The sequence below is a fragment of the Aptenodytes forsteri genome, unplaced genomic scaffold (genome assembly GCF_000699145.1).
Source record: "Aptenodytes forsteri isolate BGI_AS27 unplaced genomic scaffold, ASM69914v1 Scaffold282, whole genome shotgun sequence".
Classification (NCBI taxonomy): domain Eukaryota; kingdom Metazoa; phylum Chordata; class Aves; order Sphenisciformes; family Spheniscidae; genus Aptenodytes; species Aptenodytes forsteri.
The window spans coordinates 95,557-121,017 of NW_008794089.1; the positions used below are offsets into that span (position 1 = coordinate 95,557).

The 25,461-nt window shown below is 38.1% G+C and overlaps 1 protein-coding gene across 2 annotated transcripts; it reads left to right on the forward strand.

The window, feature by feature from the left end:
* Positions 1-2,258: 2,258 nt before the first annotated feature.
* On the forward strand, positions 2,259-25,430 carry RALA (RAS like proto-oncogene A). 2 transcript variants are annotated; one of them, XM_019470921.1, is made up of 7 exons: positions 2,259-2,316; positions 2,712-2,820; positions 4,542-4,631; positions 15,439-15,593; positions 16,415-16,623; positions 20,250-20,424; positions 23,466-25,430. In XM_019470921.1, the coding sequence occupies exons 4-7, from the start codon at positions 15,480-15,482 to the stop codon at positions 23,586-23,588; spliced, it is 621 nt and encodes a 206-aa protein (XP_019326466.1). In that variant the 5' UTR covers positions 2,259-2,316; positions 2,712-2,820; positions 4,542-4,631; positions 15,439-15,479; the 3' UTR covers positions 23,589-25,430. The 2 variants fall into 2 exon arrangements, with proteins under 2 accessions (XP_019326466.1, XP_009273053.1); XM_009274778.2 differs by lacking the exons at positions 2,259-2,316; positions 4,542-4,631 and having other exon boundaries at positions 2,802-2,820.
* Positions 25,431-25,461: the final 31 nt, after the last annotated feature.

Genomic DNA, 25,461 nt, shown 5'->3' on the forward strand with positions numbered 1-25,461 from the left:
GCCTTAGAATGACCCGATGAGAGAATGGATTGCCTTTGCCTGGAGAGTGGCTTAGTCTTTACTACTAGTGTTTTGTTTAGGGTTAGGTTTGTGTCTATCAAAATTCTTGGCACCTTTGGGGCAATACATTGGTAACACTGAAGTGTCCAGGCTGTGCATAGAGGGGGAAAAATGGAGAAAGAGGTGTGTAGGAAAGGTTGGACAACATAAAGAGAGGAGATGTAATGAAAAAGGCAGTTACTATAGAGAATTCAAAATAAGCTATGCTGTAATCAGTTTATAATGCTAACACAGAGAGGAGCCAAGAATGCAAAGAAGGTAGCACAAACAAGAGATATGAAGAGAGTTGGTTGCGTAGTAACTCTGCAATCGTTACTTTAGTGGAATTGATGATGCTTATTTTGTGATATTGGCTCCTTAGTTCAAGCAATTACAATATACATTGAATTCCTACCAGTACAGTTCATTTAATGCATTGTATTTTTCTCTATAACAGTAAGTTCACTACCTCATTTAATGCAACAGTGTGGGAATGTCTGGTGCAGTGGCGCACAAGGTTTCATTAAAAAATGACATGTAAATACACTGCGTGACCAAACAAGTATTTCTGCAAATTATGGAAAATGTGATTTTGCAAAGGAGCCTGGCACCTGTGCTTAGTAAGTAGGTAGCAGGGATCAGCCACGCATTCAGGCCTTGGTACCTGTTTCATTTTACTCTCTGAAATGCTAACTTAATACCCTTCTGTGCCACTGTTAGACTTGATCTTTAACTCTGATCCTTGTCTCCAGCAGCCTGAGAATGCTTATGTACAACACCCACATACAGGCAGGCAGAAATGTTTCTGTCAACGTTAAACAGAGTGCAGTAAACATGGAAGTCTTCCAGACATGAAACTTCTGTGAAGAACATTAAAAACCAGCTATGTGTGGTATAGTCCTTCTCTTTGCTAGTACTGCCATTCAAGCCCATCAGACGGCGCAGAGTAAAGCTAATCTGTCATTTCAAGGCTGTGCCAGTGTTGTCCTGTTGGTATATAGCTGTGCTGTTTCCTGAAAGGGCTTTTAGTATGGACGTAGTTAATTCTAGCAACACCTTCCCCAGTGGGATTTATTTCAGACCTCAAAACAAAAGAAGCTATACAGACAGGAAAACAAGGTTAATGTGACAGGCTTCTGCAGGCATGCTGTGTCAGTCACAAAACCCACCCTTGACTGGTGAGGTCACGCCACGAAAGATGTTTGAGTAGATGGACCCGAAGGCCCTACTCAAAGCAAGGCTGGCAGAAGCTCAGCCTTAACCATCCGTCACTGTTACCCATGGAGATCAAAGTAAGCAAAATCAGATACTGAATTAAAGTGGTTATTGTGTGGAAGAGCTGTTTTGGTATGACACTACTAACTTAGAAAGTTTTTACACACTTAACCACCTAAATAAATTCCACCTTTGTAGTGTAACATGCAAACAAAACTTCATTCCAATCCTCAGAACTCTTGTATTTTAAGAAATAACACTTTAAATCACACACTCTTAAAAACTGGTTTCTGTAAGGTCAAAATTTATACTTAACAATATCCAAATTAAGAGTTCATTGCAATGCTTCAGTGACTGCTCCAGTATGGTCATGACTGATAGCTCCGTACACCTTATTGCAATGTGAGTTCTCTGACTTCTTATACATTTACGTTTTTGAAGTTGTCACTGATTTGAAAATGAATATGAAATTTGTTTTACATTGATACAGTTCACATTGTGAAGTCAGTGGCACAGCACTGGTCTGTATAAGTACAGTTTGTTAAAGCATCTTTCCTTCATGCCCCAGGTTGTGTATTTTTTGTCTGCTGCTGATCAGGCATGATGGCTTTGAGATTCCAGTTCATTCATATGCACTGGAAGTAAGGTATATAATAAAACAGGAGAACTTAACCTAGAAAGAAAAGATTGCACTCTGGACTCCTTCTCTATAAAGTCCACTATCGTCATTCCAAATTTAAAGAGCAGATGTATTAGGCTAAATATCAGAAACTGTTCTGTTAAGCAAGTTCACCCTCCAAAATGTTATTAAATGGTTAGTGTTGCAAGGAAGAAGAGATGGCTACGTGTAACTTTTATAATGAAATTCAGTTGGTCTGCAACATGTTGGAGTACAGGTATAGGTTAACCTATAATTGTTGTATTTTCTGTCTTTCAAAGGTTGAGCTTTATAGCTCTTGCAGTCAAAATGGATAGAGGAATGAAATAATCTAACAAAAGCATTCTTCTCTGCAAGATGTATGAGTTGGAACTGAGACCATGTGTATAACACGCATCGTTTAAGTGAGTTTCTTCAGGCTGGAGTGTTTTGAAGAGTATTGCAAAAGCAAATTAGTTCTAGTGATCTTAAGTGTAGTTTGGAAAATTTGAAGAAAACCATTGCTTGAGGAGCAAAGTTTTATATTGTAATCTTTCTAATAGGTTTTACTACAATTCTAGGAGGTAAGACTTTTTTACGGACATGGGGGAAAAAATAATTCTGGGAGGAGAAACTGAAGCAGAAACAACCTTGTAGCCAAATACTAGGATATTTTTTAAAAAAATATGAACAGTGAAATACGGTATGATAAAATACTGAAATGGTTGTAACTAACCCAGTCGGGAAGGCATAGTTATTCTTGGATTGTCACTAGTTTGAAGGAGAGATTTTCAGGAACATAATTTCTGTTTCTCAACAGGTTTTTATGATCTTTCATGCTGACCATTATCTGTGAACAACAGGAGTGGATTTTAACAACACTAACTTTTCCAGACTTTATGCAGGACTCAGACTGTGTGTGTATTAAGGTAAAGGAAATAAACCCTTCATGGAAAAAAGCTGTAAAATTAGCTTCTGACTCCATGGAGAACTGATGCTAGTAGAAGTACCGCAGCTGAATTGAAAGTATGCAGGTGACCAGCTGGAAAGAAAATGTTTTCATAAGTCAGCAGTAATGAAGGTTTTGTAGGCCAGGGGAAATCCTATATTACACCATGCAATGTTGAAAAGGTATTAGGTCACGTACTTCTCACTGGAATTTAAAAGTTCATGTGTGCAGAAAGGAATACAGCTCACAGTTGGTAGTGTTTAGTGTTGCAACATGTGTAGCATTAAATGAATTAAATGTTGATAAAGATAACAGATTTCACCATAGACAGACTTCTATAGTAGTTCTTCCCTGGGGAGACTGAGCTTTAAAGTAAACCGGATTTGGTCTGTGACCATCGCTGGAATGCCTCTAGCTTCTGCATTGCGTGTCTGGCTGTAGGAAGAGAGGCACGCTTGAGACCCATCTAGTGATGTGCAATAGTATACCATCCTTAATGGTGCCTTTTCCAAGACTCCTTGCCTTTGGAGTGTGATTACAAAACTGATTTTTAGGTTGTTTATCAGAAGTTTTTGATAGCTGCTTCACTTGGTTACCCAGACAGTCTAAAATGAATGTGGTGATTGCTTCTGTGTTCAGAAATTGACCCATGATTTTCGTGCACCTTGCTGTATAAAGAACATTTTTTAGATAGCTTGTTCTGTTAAAACTTAAACTTACACACTTACATTCTTGTAAGTCATTTAACAGTTCTGCAATGTTCTGAATTATCATGTGCATGATAAGAGCCGTAAGAATTCAATAGGAACAAAAAGCAATTATTAAAAGTTACTACTTTACAATTTGAGAACATTTAACTTGGAAATGTCTTCTGTGGTACTGCAACAAAAGACTGATCAGTATTTTAAGCAGGGCAAGATCAAAACCACCTTGCACTGGCACTTAATGTGAAAACTGATAAATTGACCTGAATATTAATAATTTCATACTAAGTTCATGAACTGAATGCCATCTGTTTCTAGCCACTGCATGTTTTATGCCCATAATATGTGAAACAGCCATGAAACTCTACCATGTATCATATGATTGGCAAGCATATATTGAACTAGAAGACAATTAATTGCCCGATTGGGTCTTTTAGATCTACTAGATTGACTCTACCAATTTTTCAAATCATAGGTCTAATAGTTTTAGAATAAACAGCATCTGAAAATGGGGAGGGGTCAGACTAAACAGTGTTTCAACTTCCTGAATGCTGTATTACCATGCAACATTAGGTCTATAACCACTTGTGTCCTTGAATCACCTACTCAAAAGGTTAATTACAAGTCTGTGTATTTGCAAACCAGACTCATTCAGTGAGTCACGCATATGAAACCCTCTTCCCCTCAATAAAACAGAAAAATGATTAGGATTTTAGGAGGAGCAATTTGCACTGCATAGAGTGTAAACAGGAAGAGAAGTTACCGGAACAAAATATGGCTTCAAAAGTAATGCTCTTACAATAATACTACAAAAGAGTACTTACACATTTGTAACTGGGTGGTAAAACAGATGGCAGTGTCATAAACTGAATGAAGTAACTTACTTTGCCAAGTCAGATTTCACTAATGAAATTTATTTGCTACAGCTGGATGATTCCTTAGAGGAATAAAAGGAATTTTTTGAAATGCAAAATCCAACATGCTCCTATTTTATTAGGTTCCATTTGGCTGGTGTATTGATGCACTCTGCCTGTGTGGAGAGAGAACGCTTGCCTGTATTTGTGAAGAGGAGACGGAGAATTTGGTGGTACCTGCTTCTTGATGTCTCTTGCTAATAACCTGTGTTCGGTCCTGTGCGTTTGCACCATTTGTGCTGCGGCCTTTGAAATAAATGTGCTTGCACCTGCTGAAGCACTTGTTCCCTGCATCCTTCATTGCCAGAAGCCAATTAATAAAATGTGAAGGATACTGTGTTTTGGTATTCCTACTCTGCTTTTGTTGAAACTTCATCCAGCTAGGCACTAACCACAAGGAAGAAGGCAGTGCCTGCCTCAAACGCTTTATTTGAAAGCTTAAACTTTTTCTATGTCAAGAATTTCATAGGAGCGTTATTCAAACAAGGCTTGTGTGTTCATTCTGTCTGTACTAATACCTTGAAGGAATTTAAGGGTGTTTATGTGAGTTTTCACCATAATACTATATGACTGGCTAATGAGGCAAAATAAGTTGGTTTGAGCAGGATAAACTCCCTGAGCTATCAACATCGGAACTTCTCTCACTGTGAAGCGAGATGCCTGCAACACAACAAGGCTGCTTCTACTAGCCAGAATATGTGGATGGCATCCCTCCTATAGATTCCTTAAGTGTTGAGTGCAGCCTGACATGAGCCTAGTGGGTACTTGGTTTGCTTTGCAGATACCATTTGTTTCTGGATTTCTCTGTCACAAGTTACTTTCCTGCCTATAGAGCAGTGAAACTATTTGGGTGGAGTTTTGGGTTTAGTGAGTGTGGATCTTAAGTCATTCTTTCTGGCTGTAAAAATGACCATATGGACACTTGCTTTTTCTAGAAAATGCACATCTGACATTCTGAACTTCTAACTAAAGGAAGAGTGTAGGGTTGTTAACAATTAATGAGATACTTGCATTAGAGGAAAACCTGATTTATGGACTTGTTCTGGCAAACCTGTATTTTTCAAGTATCATTTGGAAGCCTTCTTCAGGCTTTGTTTAAAGAATTTACTTCAAGCCAAGTCAAAATGCTTACATTTAAATCTTCCTTAAATTTCTTTAGTGAATTTTGAAGTGTAAGTGTACAGGGGCAAAAAGGACAAGATGATGTGATTGAGATTTCTTTTGAAGTATGGTTGACAAAAAAAGCTGGTTTTATGATACTGAATATGTTGTGAGCAACTTTTTGAATGCAGAGCTCTTGAACTGCTTTTAAAAGTGAACTGCTGAGGCTCATGCTGCAAGCTCTGGCATAGTGCCTTTAAGGGAACTCTGTTTTTGTTGCTTTCCAGAATAGCTGGAAGCAGCAGCTCTGTGCAAGCGTGAGTGACGCCTGACTTACCAGTCAAAAGTTAGCTTCCAAATGTGCTTTCTTTCACTTGAAACACAGGGTGAAAATGGCTGTAGCTACTATATCTTAAGTGACACTAGCTTAAAAGTGTCCTTGAAGTTCATCCCTCAGTCCTTAGCTGAATAGCACTAACTTAAGACCCCAAGTTGTTGATCCTGTGTTACTAAAATTCATCCTTGTAGGCTATGCCTTGCCCCTTACATTTTATGAAGGGAGTGTGGGGGGGAAGTGTCTTGTATATCAAATGCTGAATAAAATTCAGTAGTAGCAGCTGCTTTGTATAGCATCTCCCATGAATGTAACTTGACTTTTGTCAGGAGACTTGATTATGGGTATTTGGTATGGGAACCTCTTCTGCAGATGTCCCCCTCTTCTGTTTCAGCCTTTCATTCCTCCTTAGTTTTGCTTATGCTAGAAAATCAGCTGTAGTACCATAGTACCTGTTTGTCTGTCTCGCCTCTGAATCCATGGAAGTCTCTAGCGTGGATAGCTTTGACAGGCTAGTGACATGTAATTGTTCATTCTACCACCACGGCTGCTGTTACTGTTAATTCTTTTCTCATGGTATATAATGTAAGATCAATACAAAATGAATGCCTTCTGTTAATATTCTAGATTACAGACCTCCATGTTTAGAAATTTAATCTAAGAGAAGACATGACTCCTACACTTTGTGTTAAAGCAACACTTCAACACTGTCAGCCTCAGAAAGCTAAGTTCCCTCAGTGATTACAATAGACTGAGATAGGGCACCAGCTGCGTAGTGAACTTGAGGAAGCAGAAATGGTATTCCAGACTCTCATGTAAATGTGTATATTACCAAAATTACTTCACAGTGTAACTTTAGTCAATGGAACTATGAAAACAAGCTTGCTGCTGGTGTTAACCTAGGTGCTGTGCTTGAGTTTGCTTCTTTTCCCACTGATTTCTGGATCAGTCCAGATAAACCATTGCAAGTATCTAGATGTCTTCCAAATGGTCCATAATAGCCATCACATAACTTATAAAAAGTGAGGAATCTTCAACAGGTGCTAAATTCCAGTTGAGGAGTCTTACAACACTTGCATTGTTTTTTCCACAGTATTTATAGGCTGGAGGTGCTGCAGTTTGCAGCTTTCCCCATGCTCAGTTATGTGTTTTTCTGGTCTGTCTTTTGTGCCAGCAAGCTGTTTAGGTAGCTAATCTGTCCAAAAAGCAGTATAGGTTAGTTTTTGTTTAGAGCAACTTCTGAACTGCTTTGCCACCTAGTTGATGCAAACACAAGTGCCTATTGGAAGGAAGGATATGGGAATATCAGTCAGACTGTGGCAGGTTCAGTTTATATCAGCCTTGCAGACTGACACAGTTGGCCTCGAGTGTTGTGTGTTTTGTCAGCTCTTTATGTGGACAATAATGTAGCTGCTTCATTTTCTTTTCAGTACATTGCAAGGTTTAAAATCTTAAGATCTTGATTTTGTTCCAGACTCTTTCTGCTGTTCAGTTTGTCAGGGTTTTCTTGTGCTGTTCCATATGGGTTTCAAGAAATTTCTTTATGGAAGTGCCTCCCCAGAAGTCTTCTTGCAGGATGCCAAAGAGGCTTTTTGGTAACAAAATGCTGAAACGATGACTTAAAACAAGGAGTATCTAAACATATCTATTCTTGCATCAGAAGCTGCGGCGTAGTTCACGGCTATGCCCTGAAGCTGGCACTAAGGCCCTGTGGAACCTCGGGGAGACTGCCGGAAGGCTGTGAACAGAGGTTTACTGGCTTCTTGTTGGAGGGATCTTAATTCTTGTGATGATGTCTTAAGAGCACAGAGCTGCGGGTGTGTGGGGACCACTGTTCTTTATAGCAGCATGATGTAATTTATAGGATGGATGGGGCCTCAGATGCTTGGTGAAGAGTTCACTGGTTGACTCTTTCAGTTTCAGTGTCTGGATATGGTTACAGTTCAAAGTACCTGTCTCAGGAAGCTGCGAAATGTAGGTCTTTTGCCTGAGGAGATTTGCTGCTGCTGAGAGATAAACTTAAGTCAGTTTTCTACCCTTTACTTTTCTTAGTAGATGCGTAGTCACCTTAGTAAATTTGTTTTGTGGGTGTTGGAGAGACAAGCACTTTTTATGGTGTGCACGAGAAAGCTTTGGAAAGAAGCGTTCTTACCAAACCTTGAATGTGGCTTAACTGCTTGTTAAAGTCATGGGAAGCTATGAATCCTAATTCCCAGTTAAACAGGTTTATGTCAAAGGATTATTTTCAGGAGAAAGGAAAGGACCTGTTGTGAAAGTGTTTCTAACTTGTTCTGAGGTTGAGGTTCAGGCAGTCTGTTTCATTGTCTAACGAGACTAGTCATTTCTAAGATAGATTTGAATATTTGGGTTCAGTTTCCTCTTTCTTTAGGCTACTACTTAGAATTTATAGTGATTATTTAATATTTGAAATATTTGTTCTACCTTAATAAAATACTGATGTTACTTTGTGCAAAGCTTGACAGATGTTGCATGTTTAAACTGTAATAAAAACGCCAGTCAAACTCGAGACATGGAATGACACTTATTACAATAATGCTGATTTAACCTAAAAAACTTCCTTACTCTCCAGTTCTTAAAACAGCTGGCATCATGTATCCCATCCTATGTCCTCATGTATCCTATCTATTTCTGGGTCATGGGGTGTTTCTGCTGATCTAGTTTGAATATTGTAATTGGAAGCAGCTGTTGGGAGGGTTAGGCTCTGCTTGCCTGGAGTTGCCTCCCTCCATTTCCAGGAACATTTTTGTTGCAGGAATATCTGAGTCATTCCTGAGGTGTCTTCCAGATATTTCGCATCTAGTATGCTAGTCTGTGCTGATCATTTTCAAGCATAATTTTGCTGCTGATAACCAAACTGAAACTACTGGACTCAATAAACAATGAAGTAACTAGATGAAATTGTGATCTTTTAATAACAGATAAGATTATATTGCTTCGTGGTCCCTGGGGACATGAAATGTGTTGACACTTTTTAAAATTCTTGGTCCTGTGCTTTTTCTCAGAAAGCTGAACTTGTAATTTGTAGGTCAGGTGAGGCAACAGAGTTGTGAATCGCTTTGTGGGAATTAGAAACTTTGGAGAATATTCAAACTCGCTTTAGAAGATGGGATTACTGTCAAATAATTACTATAAATTTTCACTTCAGAATGAGATAAAAAGTTGTAGCTAATGTTTCTGGAGGTGATAGATTATACTAAGTGTAAAGTACAGAGTAGTGCAGGTATTAGTTTCTTCAATTAAAAAAATGACCGAGTTACTTGTTTAGAACAACATGAGTCTCCATTACTAAATTTTCTTTAATTGTTCAGTAAATGATTGATACAATATTTTGCCTTTCTGGAAGTATTCTGGTCAAAGCATACTAACTGTAGTTCTTAATATCGTACAGGTAGCTCACGTAATTAAATTATTCCTGTTCCTTCAAATGTATCAAATTCTAACTCAGTTAAAAACAGAGTAAAAGCAGGTGCTGTGAGATATGAGCTACTGGTTGTAATTGATGCTCATTATATAAAACAGTCTTCAGGGAAGAAAGTTACTCATCGTAAAAGTGAGTGGGTAATGAGTTTAATGTGACAGCCTTGCAAATCTTTATGTAATCTTCTCTTAAAGGAAAGGAAACAAAAGGACTGGAATTAAGTTTTGATGTCATAGTTTTATCAAGACTATAAAAATAACAATGTAAGAAATTGTTTTGTAATTGAAGAAAGGCACCACTATCTCTACTTATTAACTAGAATCTACTGTACTAACTGTACCAACTATCTTTAAACACAAAGCTATGTTTAACTAGTCCCCTTCAAACAAATGCCTGCAGCAAATCAAAGTCCTCCTGTTAAGGACAACTGCATCTTCACAAAGCCTGCATTCAGCTTTATGTATAGCACTGCAGAAGATGCCAGCTGAATTTGTGCCTGTAATGATCTGACTTCGGTGTAATGCTTCTCCTTCCCTGGTCTGCTCTCATTCACATCGCATTTACTAGACTCCAGGAGATCAAAATGGACAGAGTAGCTTCTTGACCTCTTTTAGTCACATTCTTTAAGAAAATGAGTCTGATCATATGTTCTGTTCTTTGTTAATTTTTGGCCTATTGGCCAGTTTGGGGCACATTTTGACAGAAGTTTAGGTGTCTTGGATATGATTGTTCCCGTAAGTTTCCTGAATATGTGCTGCTGGCTAAAGGGGGGGAAATCTGTACCAGTGCTTCCTGTGAAGGAAAGGAAGCAATCTGAGCTGGATGTCTGTTGCCCTGTTTGGGCTGGTACATAGCTACTCTGTTGGCCACGTTTTTGCTCCCTTTTAGTGTATGAACGTTGGGATTATTGCATTGAGGAGGAATGTAGAGGACAAATGGCACAGGTATGTAAGGAAGCATGCTTCAATTAATTGTTTTGGAGCAAGTTAATCTGTAGGAAAACTAATCTGAGAAATAGGGCAACTTAAGAGGAGTCTTCTGAATTTGACCAGGTGAGCAAGATGAGTGAGGAGATGAAAAACGTAAGGTTTTTTCACCCATAAGCATATTTTTAGGTCTCAATTTATTGGGCTGAAGAAGTAGGTGGGAGGACAAAATGAAGACTAATGTAGTAGGGAGTGCAAGGATTCCTACCTTTTTTTTTTTCCTTCCTCCTTACCACATATTTGCAAAGATATCTTCCCTGAAAACATTGTCCCTGGAGATGAAAACCTCTTTTATTGCTGGCACCTGATCATCTTACCTACTCTTGTGGATCTGGATAACCACTCTGTGCTCCAAGGCTTTATGCAGAAGTTAACATGATGCTTACATTGTCCAAGTCCTGTTACAGGAACACTCTCCAGCTCGCTCCTCTGCTGGGTGGAGCTGAATGTTGTGTTTAAATCCATGGGGGCCTAGAGATAACACTATTTCTCACACAGAGGACCTGCTATGTAAGGTGTGAAACTCTGGAGAAGTTAGTATTGATACAGGTAGAAGCCAGTCACTCAAGACAGGCAACAGTTTTACAACTCCAGTTACAAGTTCCTATGGCTACATGATCTTAATCATGTAGGATGATCTTAAAAGTTATTTAGCTACCTACTCTTCTTTCTCCTGACCGGATTTCTAGACTGTTGGACAAGATGCCATTGCTGATGCTAACACAAATTATAATTCCTACTCCTGCAGTTCTGACTTAATCTAATCACTCCCTAACCTGGCTCTACAAAAGTGATCCTGGCTCCAACTGGAAGCTTGCCATTAAATGGAGCACAGAATCGTGGGGGTGGTTATCTGCAAGCAGGCAATGAGCAGCTGTAGGAGCTTTGAGAACTGCTTACTTTGGCGGAGCAGCCACTGAGATTCATTTGTGTTTGCCCTTATCTGCTCAAGCATGTTGGAAAAGGGCAGTTTCCTAGGAGTTTATCTGCAGCGGAGGTGAGGAGTGATCCATAGCATGGTGGTTAGATAATGCTCCTGCCCTTCTGAGTGAAGGTATGGCAGTACGTTGTTGAGCCAGTTAAGCTTTCACTTCCCTTCCAACTTGTTGCACTACACAAAGAACTGTTTAAAAATAAACTTTCATATATGTCATCAGCTGTATTGCTGTGATGGGGATTACCAATGGGTGTGGTAAAAAGCTGACCTGTATAAATGGATAATACAGCTATTGACAACACCCTGCTTGGCTCTCTGTGAACCTCTCTGCTGTAGGGTGACATAGGATTCTACTGCAGGATAAGCCTGTGTTTATCTTCTGGCCCCAAACAATTTTGCAGTGTGAAGATTAAAAAAATAATAATCGCAGTACGCATAATATGAACGTATGCTTTTCTGAGTTTCATACAACAGGGTTCTTGCTACAGTCTCTGTCAGTTTTATCATAATTATAAAGTAGGACAATTCAGAAACTAGATATGACCCAAATTAATACTTTCTATGAAAATAAGTCAGGCTACATAAATTAAGGAAAGAAAAACTTACTTTGCATGAAACTTCATCTCAGGTACTTTACTGTTGAAATAGGAATCTATGTTCCTCTCTGCTTTTGGAAGCAGACTGAAACAGGTAGAGGTACGTGGCCGTAGCTTAAAAGTTATCACTTGCAAGGTCTTTTTCCTCTCTGGCAGAATACTTGCTCTGAAGCAGTGTCTCTGGATTGAGTGCCGTTTGCACAGTATCAGACTGTACTTGCTTTGCTTGTAACTTATTTCTCTCTCTTTTCACACTGTCTGCCATTCAGCAGGCCTGAATTTTGCCAGCATTATATCTTTATTGGGTTGTGAAGAACTTGAGAGCAAACTGACCCCCCTGAGCCTCCTCCCACTACAAAATGTGGCAGAGTATTTATGACAAGCTTGTCTTTAAGATTTGAAGTCTGTGGTAGCGTGAGGTTTTGCTATCTTCAGTATCTTACTGGAATGTTCACTGACAGTTATTGATGACGATGACTCAGGATACTGCTTTGACTGGTTGGGTCAGGTTTTTTTAATTCTGAGTTTCTTTCTTTGACTCAATCTCCTATGCTTCTTTGAAAGGGTGTTATCAAGGCTTCTGAAAATGATTGGCTGCCGTAAAATCTTTCTGGTTAAAGAATTTTCAGTGAAAAGGAGCATCATCACTAACTTGATTATTTATGGGGATCTTATTGGTTGGACTTTGTTGTTTTGGCTTTTCAAGTGTGTCAGCTGTTGCACAAAGTACAAAAAGTGGCAGCTTCTCTTTGTCACACTGGGACACTACTTGTTGAATTGCAACTTCCAGCAAAATATGAATTTTCACATTGCTCAATCTACTTAAAGACTGTAGGTTAATTTACAACAAATATTACAGTGAAACATTACTGTTGTGTATTTGAATTTTTTCACAGATTGTAGTATTGATTTTGCACAAACTCACCTGTCAGAGGTCCTGCTGAATTTGTTTGGACTTCTTCCAGTTTTGAAGTGTTTATAAAAGAATAGTCTGTTGCTTAGTAAGGTTAGTATAGGCCATATCCAGGTATACTAGTGCTTCAGTTTCTGTGCTTCTGAGAGTATGTATTGTAATCTAAACTTGGCAAACTGAGCTGTTGTCAGTTAATGACTGGAATTCAGAGGAATTTTCTTTATATTACTTATCTGAAATACACACTAAAAACAAGCAAGCATGACTTTCAGGATACATTTTTCCTTTTAAGAGAAAAGTGCAAAGACAAAACAATGTGGAGCAGTTCAACATGCAGCATAGTAGGTTGAAAATGTACACATGGCTTGGAGCTATTTTCATGTTCTCGTACTCCCTCTTGAGTAAAAAGAAAGCAATGTTCTTTTTAAGCTATGATGGCCAAAACTGAAATGTTTTTTTGTTCTCATCATCTCCTTCTTAAAAGAACTTGTAACATAATGTTAGTTTTCTCTGCTATATCCCTATAATTAGTACAGCAGCTTACTCATGCTTATTTCACTTAGATAATCTTTCTGATGAAAACAATTTAAGCGACTTAATTTTCAATTGCATTTTCAGAATTCTTTGATAGTAGAATGGGTAGTGGTACTGATGTGGTCCAGAGAGTTTCTCACATAGGTTGTGGGTTAACCTTGGTAGGCAGCTAAGCACCACGCAGCTGCTTGCTCACTTCCCCCCCCCGCCAGTGGGATGGGGGACAGAATTGGAAGGGTAAAAATAAGAAAACTCCTGGGTTGAGATAATGACAATTTAATAAGTTTAAAAAAAAAAAAAGAAAAACAAAACCAAGAAAAACAAGCAATGGAAAAAAAAAAAATAATTGCTTGCCACTAGCTGACCGATGCCCAGCCAATCCCCTGAGTAACGGCAGCCCCGGCAAACTTCCCTGCCAGCTTTTATTGCTAAGCTATGGCATGGGATATCCCTTTGGAAAGCTGTCCCAGCCGTGTCCCTCCCAACTGCTTGCCCACCCCAGCTTACTCGCTGGCAGGGCAGTGTGAGAACCAGAAAAGGCCTTGACACTGTGTAAGCACTGTTCAGTAATAGCTAAAACATCTGTGAGTTATCATCACTGTTTTCATCGCGAATCCAAAACATGGCACTATACGAGCTATTCTGAAGAAAATTAACTCTCTCTCAGCCAAAACCAGTATGCCTTTTTATTTATTTTTTTAATTCCAGGAAGGATTGGCTTAATCTCTAATGAAGCTTCAGTCAGCATGCTTTTACACTTAACTGCCTCACTGCTAACAAAACCTTAGTGCATGTCCTCAACTAGGGATTTTGATATAAGTTTTGATAAAATTGTCATGTTTCACATTCTGATTAAGCTGCACACAAAGGCAATTCATTATGCAGGAGGATGTAATTTTAGTGTGAGATTGTCAAATGATCATGATGGGTAAGCGTAATGAGGTAATGGTGTCTTGTTACTACGCTGTATTATTATCTGATAGTTCTGTATATAACTAAACTGTGCTGCCACCTGAATGTGCTCTTTTTGAGCTTTCTAATTAACAAAATCTAAGTTACATTTAGTTGCCACTATAGATGTCTTGTGTTTACATCTTCTGTAATGTAGATGTCACTGTTTTTTTGGACATCAGAGCTTGTTTTGACCTTAAATCTCTGGAGGAGGGTACATTCTGTCACTGTGCAGTGACCTTCCCATCTCTTAAGAACTGTGCAAGCAGACAAAATATTCTGCCTTCTTATAACACAAATACTGTAATATTACTGTTGGGATAGATAGGGAATGAAACGAAGCTGTGGGAAGATAGTAGTTGGAGATCTGCTAAAACTAAACATGATTTTTTTTTTTTAAAAAAGCTAATGGGATTGTTACCTTTTGTACGTGTGCACACACATTAGACTGTATGTGAATTAACTGTCATAGAGCCCTTTGGTATTGGCGAGGTGCAGAGATTTGTATTTGAGCAAGCAGTTGTGGGACTGAGACAACTATTGCAAATATACAGACTAACGGCATTTGTAGCCTAGGAGGGCAAGTTGAATCTTTCCATTCTGTGTAAACTAGCTGCTTCTTTCAGTTCCTGGTTGACTTACTGAAACGGGGTATTTTTAGGTTTTAAGTGACACGTTTGCTTGCTTTTCTCTGAAAAAGTACACTAGCTAATCCTTGCTGCTGCTGTGTCTTGATACTTGCTATTTAAGCTGGAAATTCCTTCAAATGTCTGTTTTCTTTCCCGTACAGCTGTCATATCTCATGTTTTCTTGTATGGTGTTGACTCACTGTGGCTTCCTTTTTCAATTCTTGCTCAGTAAACGAACAAGAATTCTTGACAAATACTGTGTCTCTAAAAGAAAACACTACATACCAAAATGTAAATCTTTTCCCTTAACTGCTCTTGGATGCTGTGAACCCGCTTGTGCCCTTTCCAAATGGTGAAGGCTTTCTGTGCTCATGCTACAGAGAAGATGAGCTCGGTATAATCCATGGAATGGTTTCCAGTGAAAAAGCAGATAGCTTTCACTGAAGATAGCAGAACTGCAATTAAGTCCTTAGATATGCAGGGATTTAAAACAAATCCGCTTTAAACAGTGCATGTGGGAGAAGGAAAAGAAAACTAATGAAGCAATATTTTTCTTCTAGCTTTTTTCATTTTACACCTGTGAATTTTCTGCAATCCAAAGATGGCAGCAAATAAGCCTAAAGGACAGAATTCATTGGCTTTACACAAAGTCATCATGGTGGGAAGCGGTGGTGTAGGAAAATCTGCTTTAACACTACAGTTTATGTATGATGAGGTAAGAATCTGCACTAAAAATTATCTCAGGAGACGTCTGCTACATAGTGTTATTTAAGCATTCATTAGCACAGTTATTTCTGAAAAGATCTAAACGTATATGATACGGTATGAAAGTCAGCAATTAAGTTGAACACAAATATTTTTTGATATTAGTGATTTACCCTCTAGAGATACCTGTGAAGGTACAATTTGGCATTTTTTTCAGACTTCTAAGCAATTAAATGCTCTGTTATATTATATTTTGTCATTGTTTACTAGACCCATTAGAACTCATTTCGGTGTTGTAGCTCAAAGCTGCTTCACTTAGGTGAGTTGCATGATGCCTGAAATGATGACCAATTTTTTTCATGGTTTTTATGCTGCTGTTGAAGAGAGGAAAGAAAATCTGTTCCTTATTTCCTTACTTTTTTTTCAGTGAAGGTCATTCTTTTTGATTAAAAGGCAGAAGTTATGGCTTCAGTGTTCTTTAAAAATTGATACTAAATATATTCAAAGTCAGGACTGCCTGATAGCATAATGGAACACAGCCAGATGTGCTTGACCAGAAGCAGAGGCTTGGGTAGTGCACAGACATTGATGTTTTGCAGTTACCGCTAAAATGTCCTTGTAATGGCTGAAGAAAGCAAAAACCTATAAACTTGAGGCTGATGGAGAACCTGCTTCAGCTATGAATCATTTGAGTACTTCACATAGCCTAAATACATATGCTTACTTACTAGTTACTGTAACCATAAAAGATGTTTGTTATATCGTTATATGCAAATAGAAGCATTTGCCTTGTACAGGCATGATTTTATACCATGAAGGTTTTTTTTCTAGTTTGTTGAAGATTATGAGCCCACCAAAGCAGACAGCTATAGGAAAAAGGTGGTTCTGGATGGGGAAGAAGTCCAAATTGATATATTGGACACAGCAGGGCAGGAGGACTATGCTGCAATTAGAGACAACTACTTCCGAAGTGGAGAAGGCTTTCTTTGCGTCTTCTCTATTACAGAGCTGGAATCCTTTGCAGCAACTGCAGACTTCAGGTAAGTTACAAAGCAAGATAATTATTCTAATTACAGTGAGATAATTACAAGTGATTTTTTTTTGTTTTTGTTTGGTAATATCCTTATGATAGTCCAGATTAGATGACAGCTCTTACTGTAGTCACATAATGTTTTGAACAGATGCCTAGCCGTGCCTTTGCTATCTGTACCACTTCAGATATCTTTGCTGCTGTGTTTCTGAATACCAAAAAGGCTATTGCCACAGAGCAGATACATAGCGACGTTCAGAAGGCTTCTGCCCTTTGTAAATCAGTGTTCCTTGACACTTGTGCTAAGAAGCAGTATTTGTGAGTAGGCATACTGCTATCCAAAGTAATGGATCTGAGAAAAATTGCTTATATACTGTATGGTTGCATGTAATGTATGTGCGATACTGCACACTCCCCAGAGTTGTCTTTTTTAGTTTTTGCTTCATATAGAGGATTATTTTGTGTTTCTCTTAACCTGTGAAACACCACCTGGAACAAAAGGGCAGCTGTAGCGTGTCCAGCTGGTTTATGCTAGAATACTTCATGGTTATGAAGATGACGTGGCTGGATTCCAGTTGAAAACTGTGCAGAAGAACCACATCTGGTGATATCTGTCTGCGAAGTCGTAGGCGATGTGAAGTATGCGCATTGCATTCTGGGAGAGTGAAATGCATAGTACCAACAACAAATCTTTCTACCTCTTAAAGATTTTATAAACAACAGCGATGAGAAGTATCTTTGAATATTCTGTGGTAGCTATGTGTTTTGTGTAAAGGCCTGCTGTAAATGTGTCCCTTCAGTTTTGCTTGGATGGAATTTTTCTCTGTAAAAGATACTGATGTAATTTTTTTAATTTACAAGACAGAAGTTCTGCATAGCATTCACCCTTCCCATCAAAGTTAGTATTTTACTTAATAGGGAGCAATGTGGTAAATACAAAATTTGGGACCGGATCTTTCTGGTGTAGTAAAGATTTAACAGGACAGGGTTTTTTAAGATGCTTTTCAGGCATGCAGCATATTAAAACCCTTATAATGGTAAGAGACTATTGAACAGGTAGCAGTATATTACAGGTGTTTAATTTTGGTTGAGAGATAAATCCTATTTAAATCACACATCCCTGTATTAAAAAAAAGACAAGAGAGACCAGAAAAAAATTTTTACCAGTTCAAAGTATAGCGAAATAGGAGAGGAGAAAACCTTTGAGATAAAAGTAAGGAAACAAATATAAAAATAAATTATCTGCATCCCACTGAAATAAGGCTTCTTGGAGATGCTGTCACAGTTCAACTTAATTAGCACTAAGTATCAGAATACATTTAATATCTCTGAGGGAGGAGGAAGAGGTATGGAGAGGGGAGAAAATGAGTGTTTCCTCTTCTGGTGTTTTGTTTTTTTTAATTTGTGTCTCTGTGTATGTGTGTGTATGTCTTTTGAGAGGGAGGGAGAGGTAGGCCTTGATTGGTTTGCAGGCTTATGCTAGGTATTGTCAATCCTGGAGGACAATTTAGTATAGTTGAGCTCCTCTAGAGTGCAAAATGACCCATTCAAATCTGGTTTAAAATCCTGTTAATGCTTCCAAGTGCATGATCTTCTATGGTTCTAGAGGAAGTCCTGCTTTTCCAGCAAAGGTGAGTGTTGACAATATGCATGCTGAAACAGCAAAAATGGAAGAAAAAAATCCCTTCAGTTAAGAGATTAAAACTCTCCCCAATGCGAATCTGAAAGTGCCTTTCAAGTTGCCTTTGAAACTGTAGAAGCCTAAATGCTAAAATGTAACTCAGAAATCTTACATTCTTTCTGCTCTGTGTACAAGTAACCTGTATCTCTTGAAGGTACAATTAAAATACCTTTGGCATTGTTGAGCAGCCGGAGGGAATACTACTTAAGAGACAGATATGAAAGAAAATGACAAGAAGAATTTGCATGTTTGATTGTTTCCATGGAATTTTGCTCTGCTGGAATGGCAGAACTCCAACAGGAGAGCTGTTTACTGCTGTTCAATGCCTTCGATGGGGTTCCTGGTGTGCTCTGAAATGCCGTTGCTTCAAGTAATTTTTTTTCAATAGAAAGCAGACCTGCAATGACTAAACTTTTAAATATTTGAAAGACAGTTTGATAAAATGTGGTCTTGCTTTGAGTAGAATTAGTCTGGCTCTAATGATTTTTTTAAGTTCTAGATTTCAAGCTGGCATATCATTAGTTACATATTTCTAGTTTAGGAGATATTAGTCGTCAGAGAGGGCTCAAAGGAGAATATTGTCATCTGGATTGCTGTTAGATTAAGTCTTTACATGGTGAAATTGTTTGGCATCACCTGAACAATTAGAGTTGAAAGCTACTAGTTTTTAGCAGAAGTCGTATTTGCACAGATACTGCAGTGACACGCTGAGTTTTCTGGCCACCCTTCCTAATTCACTGACTATTCAAACTACTTTTGGATAGCTGCAGACCCTATTAAAACATTTGCACTGATATTTGTGAGGGGAGGAGGAATGTTGCTTTAATTACACCTCAGAGATGAATGTAGTCTTACAAGCTGCCTCGAATACATATTTGTTGGTTTAAAAAAAACTTACGGGCTATCTGCAGTTTCTCAGCCCTGTGAGTAGACTTCCTCCACAAGACTGCATGCTATTCAGAGCTTTTTATAACAGCAGGAGGATCCTGCTGTACACCAAATCGAGGCCCTTTAGAATATCAATTAATAAACTCTCTTCAGCTTCTCTCCATTCAACTTTAAATCTGGCAATAGGTTTCACCTCAGCCAGCAAAAGGAATTTGTTTCTTTGTGCTTTTTGTCAATCTTTCAGAAATTGCTCCGTGATAAAGGGCTACATTTCACTACTAACTTTATACTCCTTTCTGAGACAAAATAGAGAATATCCCTCTTCTGGGAAAAGTGTTCTTCCTGGTAGTTTTAATGCATTTCCAATTAGAAGAAAGCTTTGATTATTTTTTTCAGTGTTGAAGACTTATGTACCAAACCATTTGTAGTACTGAGTTTTATTTACAACTTTAAATCCTTCATCCTAGCAGTTCAAACAGTAGAAGGGTCTGTCCTTAAAAGTCTGATGCATGTACAACTTGTATCTGTACCCTGGCTTATAACTGAATGAAGATTTCTGCAGAGACTGAATGTAGTTGAATTCAGAAAGATTCCTGAAAGGAAGAGATTTTTCTCTTGGTATGCTGTAGACCATTTTATCAGCTTTAAAAATGATAGATGCATTTTATTAGGGAAAAAATCAGGTGTAAAACTGAAGTTTGTGTAGCTTAAAAATGGCAATCACAAATACTAGGTGAGGCAATGATAAAGGCTCTCAAGTAACACCTTTAGTAAAAGGAATGACTCATTAATATAAATTCTCACCTAAACCAGTCCTGTTCTACTTTTTTTTAGTTTCTTACTGACTCACCTCTCTCCTTCCTGGAGGACTAGTTGTCTGTCTCTGTCTTCATTCTGTATAACGTCATAATGAGGTTTAAGATTTTACTGTTACATAAGCTTCATAAAAGGAATAAGTGGGTTTTTGCTGTAAGATGGAAGAGTGTTTAGTCCAAGTTCTTTTCGTGTTCTAAGAATAGTACTCCATGCAATGCTTAATTCTTCTTTTCCTTTTTTTTTTCCTCCAGGGAGCAGATCTTAAGAGTAAAAGAAGATGAGAATGTTCCTTTTTTGCTAGTTGGTAACAAATCAGATTTGGAAGATAAAAGGCAAGTTTCTGTAGAGGAAGCAAAAAACAGAGCTGATCAGTGGAACGTTAACTATGTGGAAACTTCTGCAAAAACACGAGCTAATGTTGACAAGGTAATAACTGGCCTCTTCAAACAAAGAATCTCTCCATCAGTTTTTACTTTATACCTCTTTTCCATGGGTCATACTCTATATGTACATTATTTTAGCTTTTTTTTTTGTGAAATTTGAATCAAATACTTTTCTCCCTTAGCTTGTGATGAGTGAGTGCATGACTAGGTGACTTCATGTAGAACAGTAAAAATGTTAGACATAAGTTTATCCCATCCCAAACTGCAAGGAGTCATTACACAAGAGATTATGCAAGACCTTATTTCATTAAAAATTTCTCGAGGCAGCTATTTTGGCCTAGACTTCTTACTGTGTTTTCTATAACTAGAAGACAGTCTGCTTCTGAACAGTGAGGAATGCTGTCTGATCCTCAGCCAGAATAAAATAGCTTACAAAAGTAGGTAAGGGAGGGATTGGAGCCCCCCTCTACCCTCATCTAACTAGATGCCTGGTTTTAAGTTGCTTCGATGAAGAATGGTTGAACCCTTTTAAGCTTTGAACAGCCTAGGAGTGTCTCGTGAGTTTTCAGGTTCAGAAGGTCATGAGATAAGAGACAGAGAATTTTTGTCTCCAAGAAGATGAATTATTGATTAGTTCTAAGTATTTGTCTTTTAAAGTTATAGCTGGACTTCTTGGAATACAGAATTCAGAATAACTCTCAGCCTTGTAAACTGCAAGAGTAACAGATGTGTGGCAAAAGAAATAAGTAGTTTAGTTCAATGTGCCAACATCTCCTTTCAGAGCTATTGACAGACTTGATCACACATTGAAAAATTCTCTAATGTAAATCCTTACGTATGAGCTGTCAATTGCAGCATGACAGCTGTAATGCGAGTTCTGTGTTGCAATAACTTAAACTTGACTGTTGTCTCCTGTCAGTTGTCTTCCTGAAGAAATTGATTGTTCGATACTACAGTAAGAACTTTATGCTGTTCTGTAGAGAAAATTAAGTCAATTAATGCAGCAGAACTCAGTCTCATTGTTGAATACAGCTTTGATTTTTTTTTTTGTTATTATAAAAACTGTTACATCTTTTAGTTTTGGTGCATGATTGCAGTTAACATCCATCTATTAGTCACGTAGAAATTTCCAGCTCGTCAGAATCTACTTCACCATCCTTTAGCAGCTGGAAGAAAAAGTGTGTGTGTGTATATATATATTTTAATAGCTCTCTAATCAAGAGCTTTTGCACACACATGGTAGGCTACTACAGAGCTCCAAGTTTCTTTTTGGAGCTGGTGGCATTATGAATCCAGATTAGCATGTATCATAATAGAATTAAGGTTTGATAGTCCACAAATGAGGCTTTGTTGGCACTAGTAAATACCAGGTATTCTTAGTTACTTAGAGCATCTGAAGCTATGAGGTTTGTTATGTGAACTTAATTTACTATTCTATAAGAAATCTGGCTTCTCTTAATTCCAGAATAGTGGGTTTGCTCAGCTGGGGGAAACACAGTCGGCTTCCGCTTGCTTTGGTAAAGGTGACCCACGAAGCATCTTCTCAGAAGGTTACATACCCCAGGCAGCTAAATACTCTACTACAGTATCAGTGCTTAAGCAAGTTGACAGTTCTATCATAGCATTTGCACAGATTTAAGTACAAGCAAGTAACTTAGTGCACATTTAGACATCTAAAGGCGATCTTATTTCTTGATGGAAATGTTTAGTTACATTGATTTTCCTCAAATCCTGTGTAATGAAGGTTGATGTTTTTACTGTGGTCAATACGACATTAGTGTCATTGCAAATAAAAACCTACTGAGCTCCGTAGAGGAGCTTTTCAGCCCCTGCGCTGTCCATGTTTCATGGAAATGGATCAAGTCCCCTAACATAGGTCTAGAGAACATCTCCTGAGAGAGAAAAGTATTAGAAATGCTCAACTGATTTGCTACAATAAAATTATAAAGATTAAATGATTATTTGCTGTAGCCTCCTGTGAGTCAAGTCAAGATCTGCTTTTCAAAAGAGAAGTAAAGTAGCTTGAACCAATCCAATCGTAAAGCCTTAACTGACAGTATGATCTCTCTTAAGTCATTTGTGTATCTCCACCTTTGTCATTTTTGTTTCCTACTAAACCGCTTGATGAGAATGAAGTTCATACGTACTTTGAGATTGTAATATGGCAGTTGAGATTACCTGATCTAAAAAATTGTTTATGTAGTTGTATGATTGATAACTTTGCTTTAAAGGAAATGCTGATTTCCCACCCCCCCATCACTTTGTGTTTAGACCTGCATCATGGGACATACTGACCACAAAATGTTCAGTGTATGCTACTGCTCCATTAATATGTTTCTAGAATTGGATGTTGCACTTTTTCAGCCTTTACAGCTCATCACTGAAAATACTCGAAACGTAAACTGATTTCTTCGAGTGTCCTCAGTAAGATGTAGATAATACATTTTAAAAAATCTTGGCCAGTGATGAGACTCTTTGTTTCAACCCGTGTGGAAAATTGTCTGACAGGATTCATAAGCAAATATCAGAAGACAGGGGAATGTTATGGTGCCATGAAAGATGCAGGATTGCATCATGTGAACTTGGCCTTCAAAACCAGTGAAAGATTTAAAATCATAGAATCATAGAATAGTTTGGGTTAGAAGGGACCTCTAAAGGTCATCTAGTCCAACCCCCCTGCCATGGGCAGGGACATCCTCAACTAGATCAGGTTGCTTAAAGCCCCGTCCAACCTGACCTGGAATGTTACCAGGGACGGGGCATCCACCACCTCTCTGGGCAACCTGTGCCAGTGCTTCACCACCCTCAGCGTAAAAGATTTCTTCCTTATGTCTAGTCTCAATCTACCCCCCTTTAGTTTAAAGCCATTCCCCCTTGTCCTGTCGCAACAGGCCCAGCTAAGAAGTTTGCCGCCATCTTTTTTATAAGCCCCCTTTAAAGTTGTTGGATTATTATTTGTTTGCTCAAACTGGTTGCATATAATTGACTTGATTCTAACCAACTGAAATGGATATCAGTGAAAGCTTAAATTAACTCATACGTCTGTGACTGTTTTTGCATTTACATTATTACATCTCTTCTTAGGTGTTTTTCGATTTAATGAGAGAAATTAGAGCCAGAAAAATGGAAGACAGCAAAGAAAAGAATGGAAAGAAGAAAAGAAAAAGCCTAGCGAAGAGGATCAGAGAAAGATGTTGCATTTTATAATCAAAACCCTGAGTTCCTTTCCTACCCTGACCATACTAATAAAAACCGTAATTTATAAGCATGCCATTGAAGGCTCAAGTGACTGAAATTACTCTAACATGTTGGAAATTGTAATGTACCACTAAAAGCATGAATTGGAGCTGCACTGAAAGTCAAATTCACTGAAAAAAAAAAAATGATGTGGCTTCAAGAGAAGCAAAGTTCAGTCCATTTCATAATTGCCTACTTCTCACATTTCTTCTGAATGTAGTGTTTCTTAGGCAGTCTTTTCTTTAATAGTGAACAGAGGGGGGAAGTATTACTTCGTGGGTTCTTGTAAAGCATACTTTTTTATCACTGTAATTGTCAATTCATCTTGTCTTTTTTTGCCTTGAAAATTACAATTGTGAACGTGATACCTAACAAAGCGGTATGCAGTTGTTTCGCCGTGGAGTTATGCAAATTAGAAAAGAATAATGTATATGCGAACAGTTATGTCGGGGAAAATTATATGTGGTTCTGCATTACCTGATTAACCTAGAAGAGTGATGTAATCTTTTACATTGAAACATTTTGAATATGCCTTAATTTTAAAACCTAAACATAGCAGGTTGCTTAATCAAGGGTGTATTTTCAACTTTGTTGCATGGAGACTTTCCCTGCGCATCAGTGCGAGACTGCCCTCTCTGTGGAGTGCAGTTATGTGAATGATTTTGCTCACTAGCTGTCTGCTAGCAGTGTCTGGTCTTTAAATGTGTGCCATACTCTGGTATTGTGAATAATACAGAGCATATTCTGTCATCTGTAACTTGGTAAACAATACGGTATCTTAAAACAAAAAGGTCAGAATACATGTGAGACTGAAATCATAAGCCTATGGCACATCTAAGCCTGGAATGGTTGTTTAAAACTTAACGTGCTGATACCTTGAAACTTCCCTTTTGCGAGTAGATTTTTTGTCTAGATTTTCCTTGGGTTTTAACTCCCTGGAGTTGGGTGGAGTGGAGCTGATTCAGTAGTGCTAATGTGTTTTGAGTTATGATGTTGTCCGGGAAATTCTGGTCTCATCAGTTAATTTCTTTTGTGTTCCTAATACTCAGCTATGGGAACATGGTGTGTTATGCTGAAGCTCTTTGCAGGTTTCGTACTGTTTAGTCTAGTTTATGTTGAGTTTCAAATGGGGAACATTGTAGCTACTTTTTCTAGTTAATGTTGATATTAAACAATCAAACATGCTTTACAGTACAGAAACATTTACCATGTGCATCCAAAATCCCCAAACAAAACATACTGCCTCAGTTGCTTCAGAACAGCAAGAATACTAGCACATGGTTAGTATGCTGCATCTTAACTAAAAATTTACCAGAATGTTTGAGGATTTTGGACTCCTCTGGGGTAAGGCAGGCTAGATAATTCCACAAACTGTTACACTTTTTATACATGTGTAAGCCTATAACTGACAGTTTAAAATGTGCTCGAGCAAACTAGATAACAAATATTTAACTTTCATGCTAACAGACATTTTAGGGACTCAAGTCTTAGAAGTTATATTTGTCATGTTAAATATTTATCAATAGGAATTTTGTATGTGCATTTAGTAGACTGCCAAGTGCAGAATTAAAGTTACTCATGTAACTATGGCAAATAAGCCAGTCTTCATCTTACTGTGTACTCATTTGGGTCTATTTAGCCAGGGAGTCTAACCACTAACGTTGTGACTTTGCTTTGGAACCTGTATACTGGGAACTGAGGTGTTATGAAGCCACTGGACACATGAAACTTGTCTTGGCTGATGCCTTATCCTGTCATTTTATTTGCTATTTGAGCCATTGAAAGATGAATAAACTTCCATTTTTTTAAATACTCGTGCGGTATTAATTGATAACTATATTAT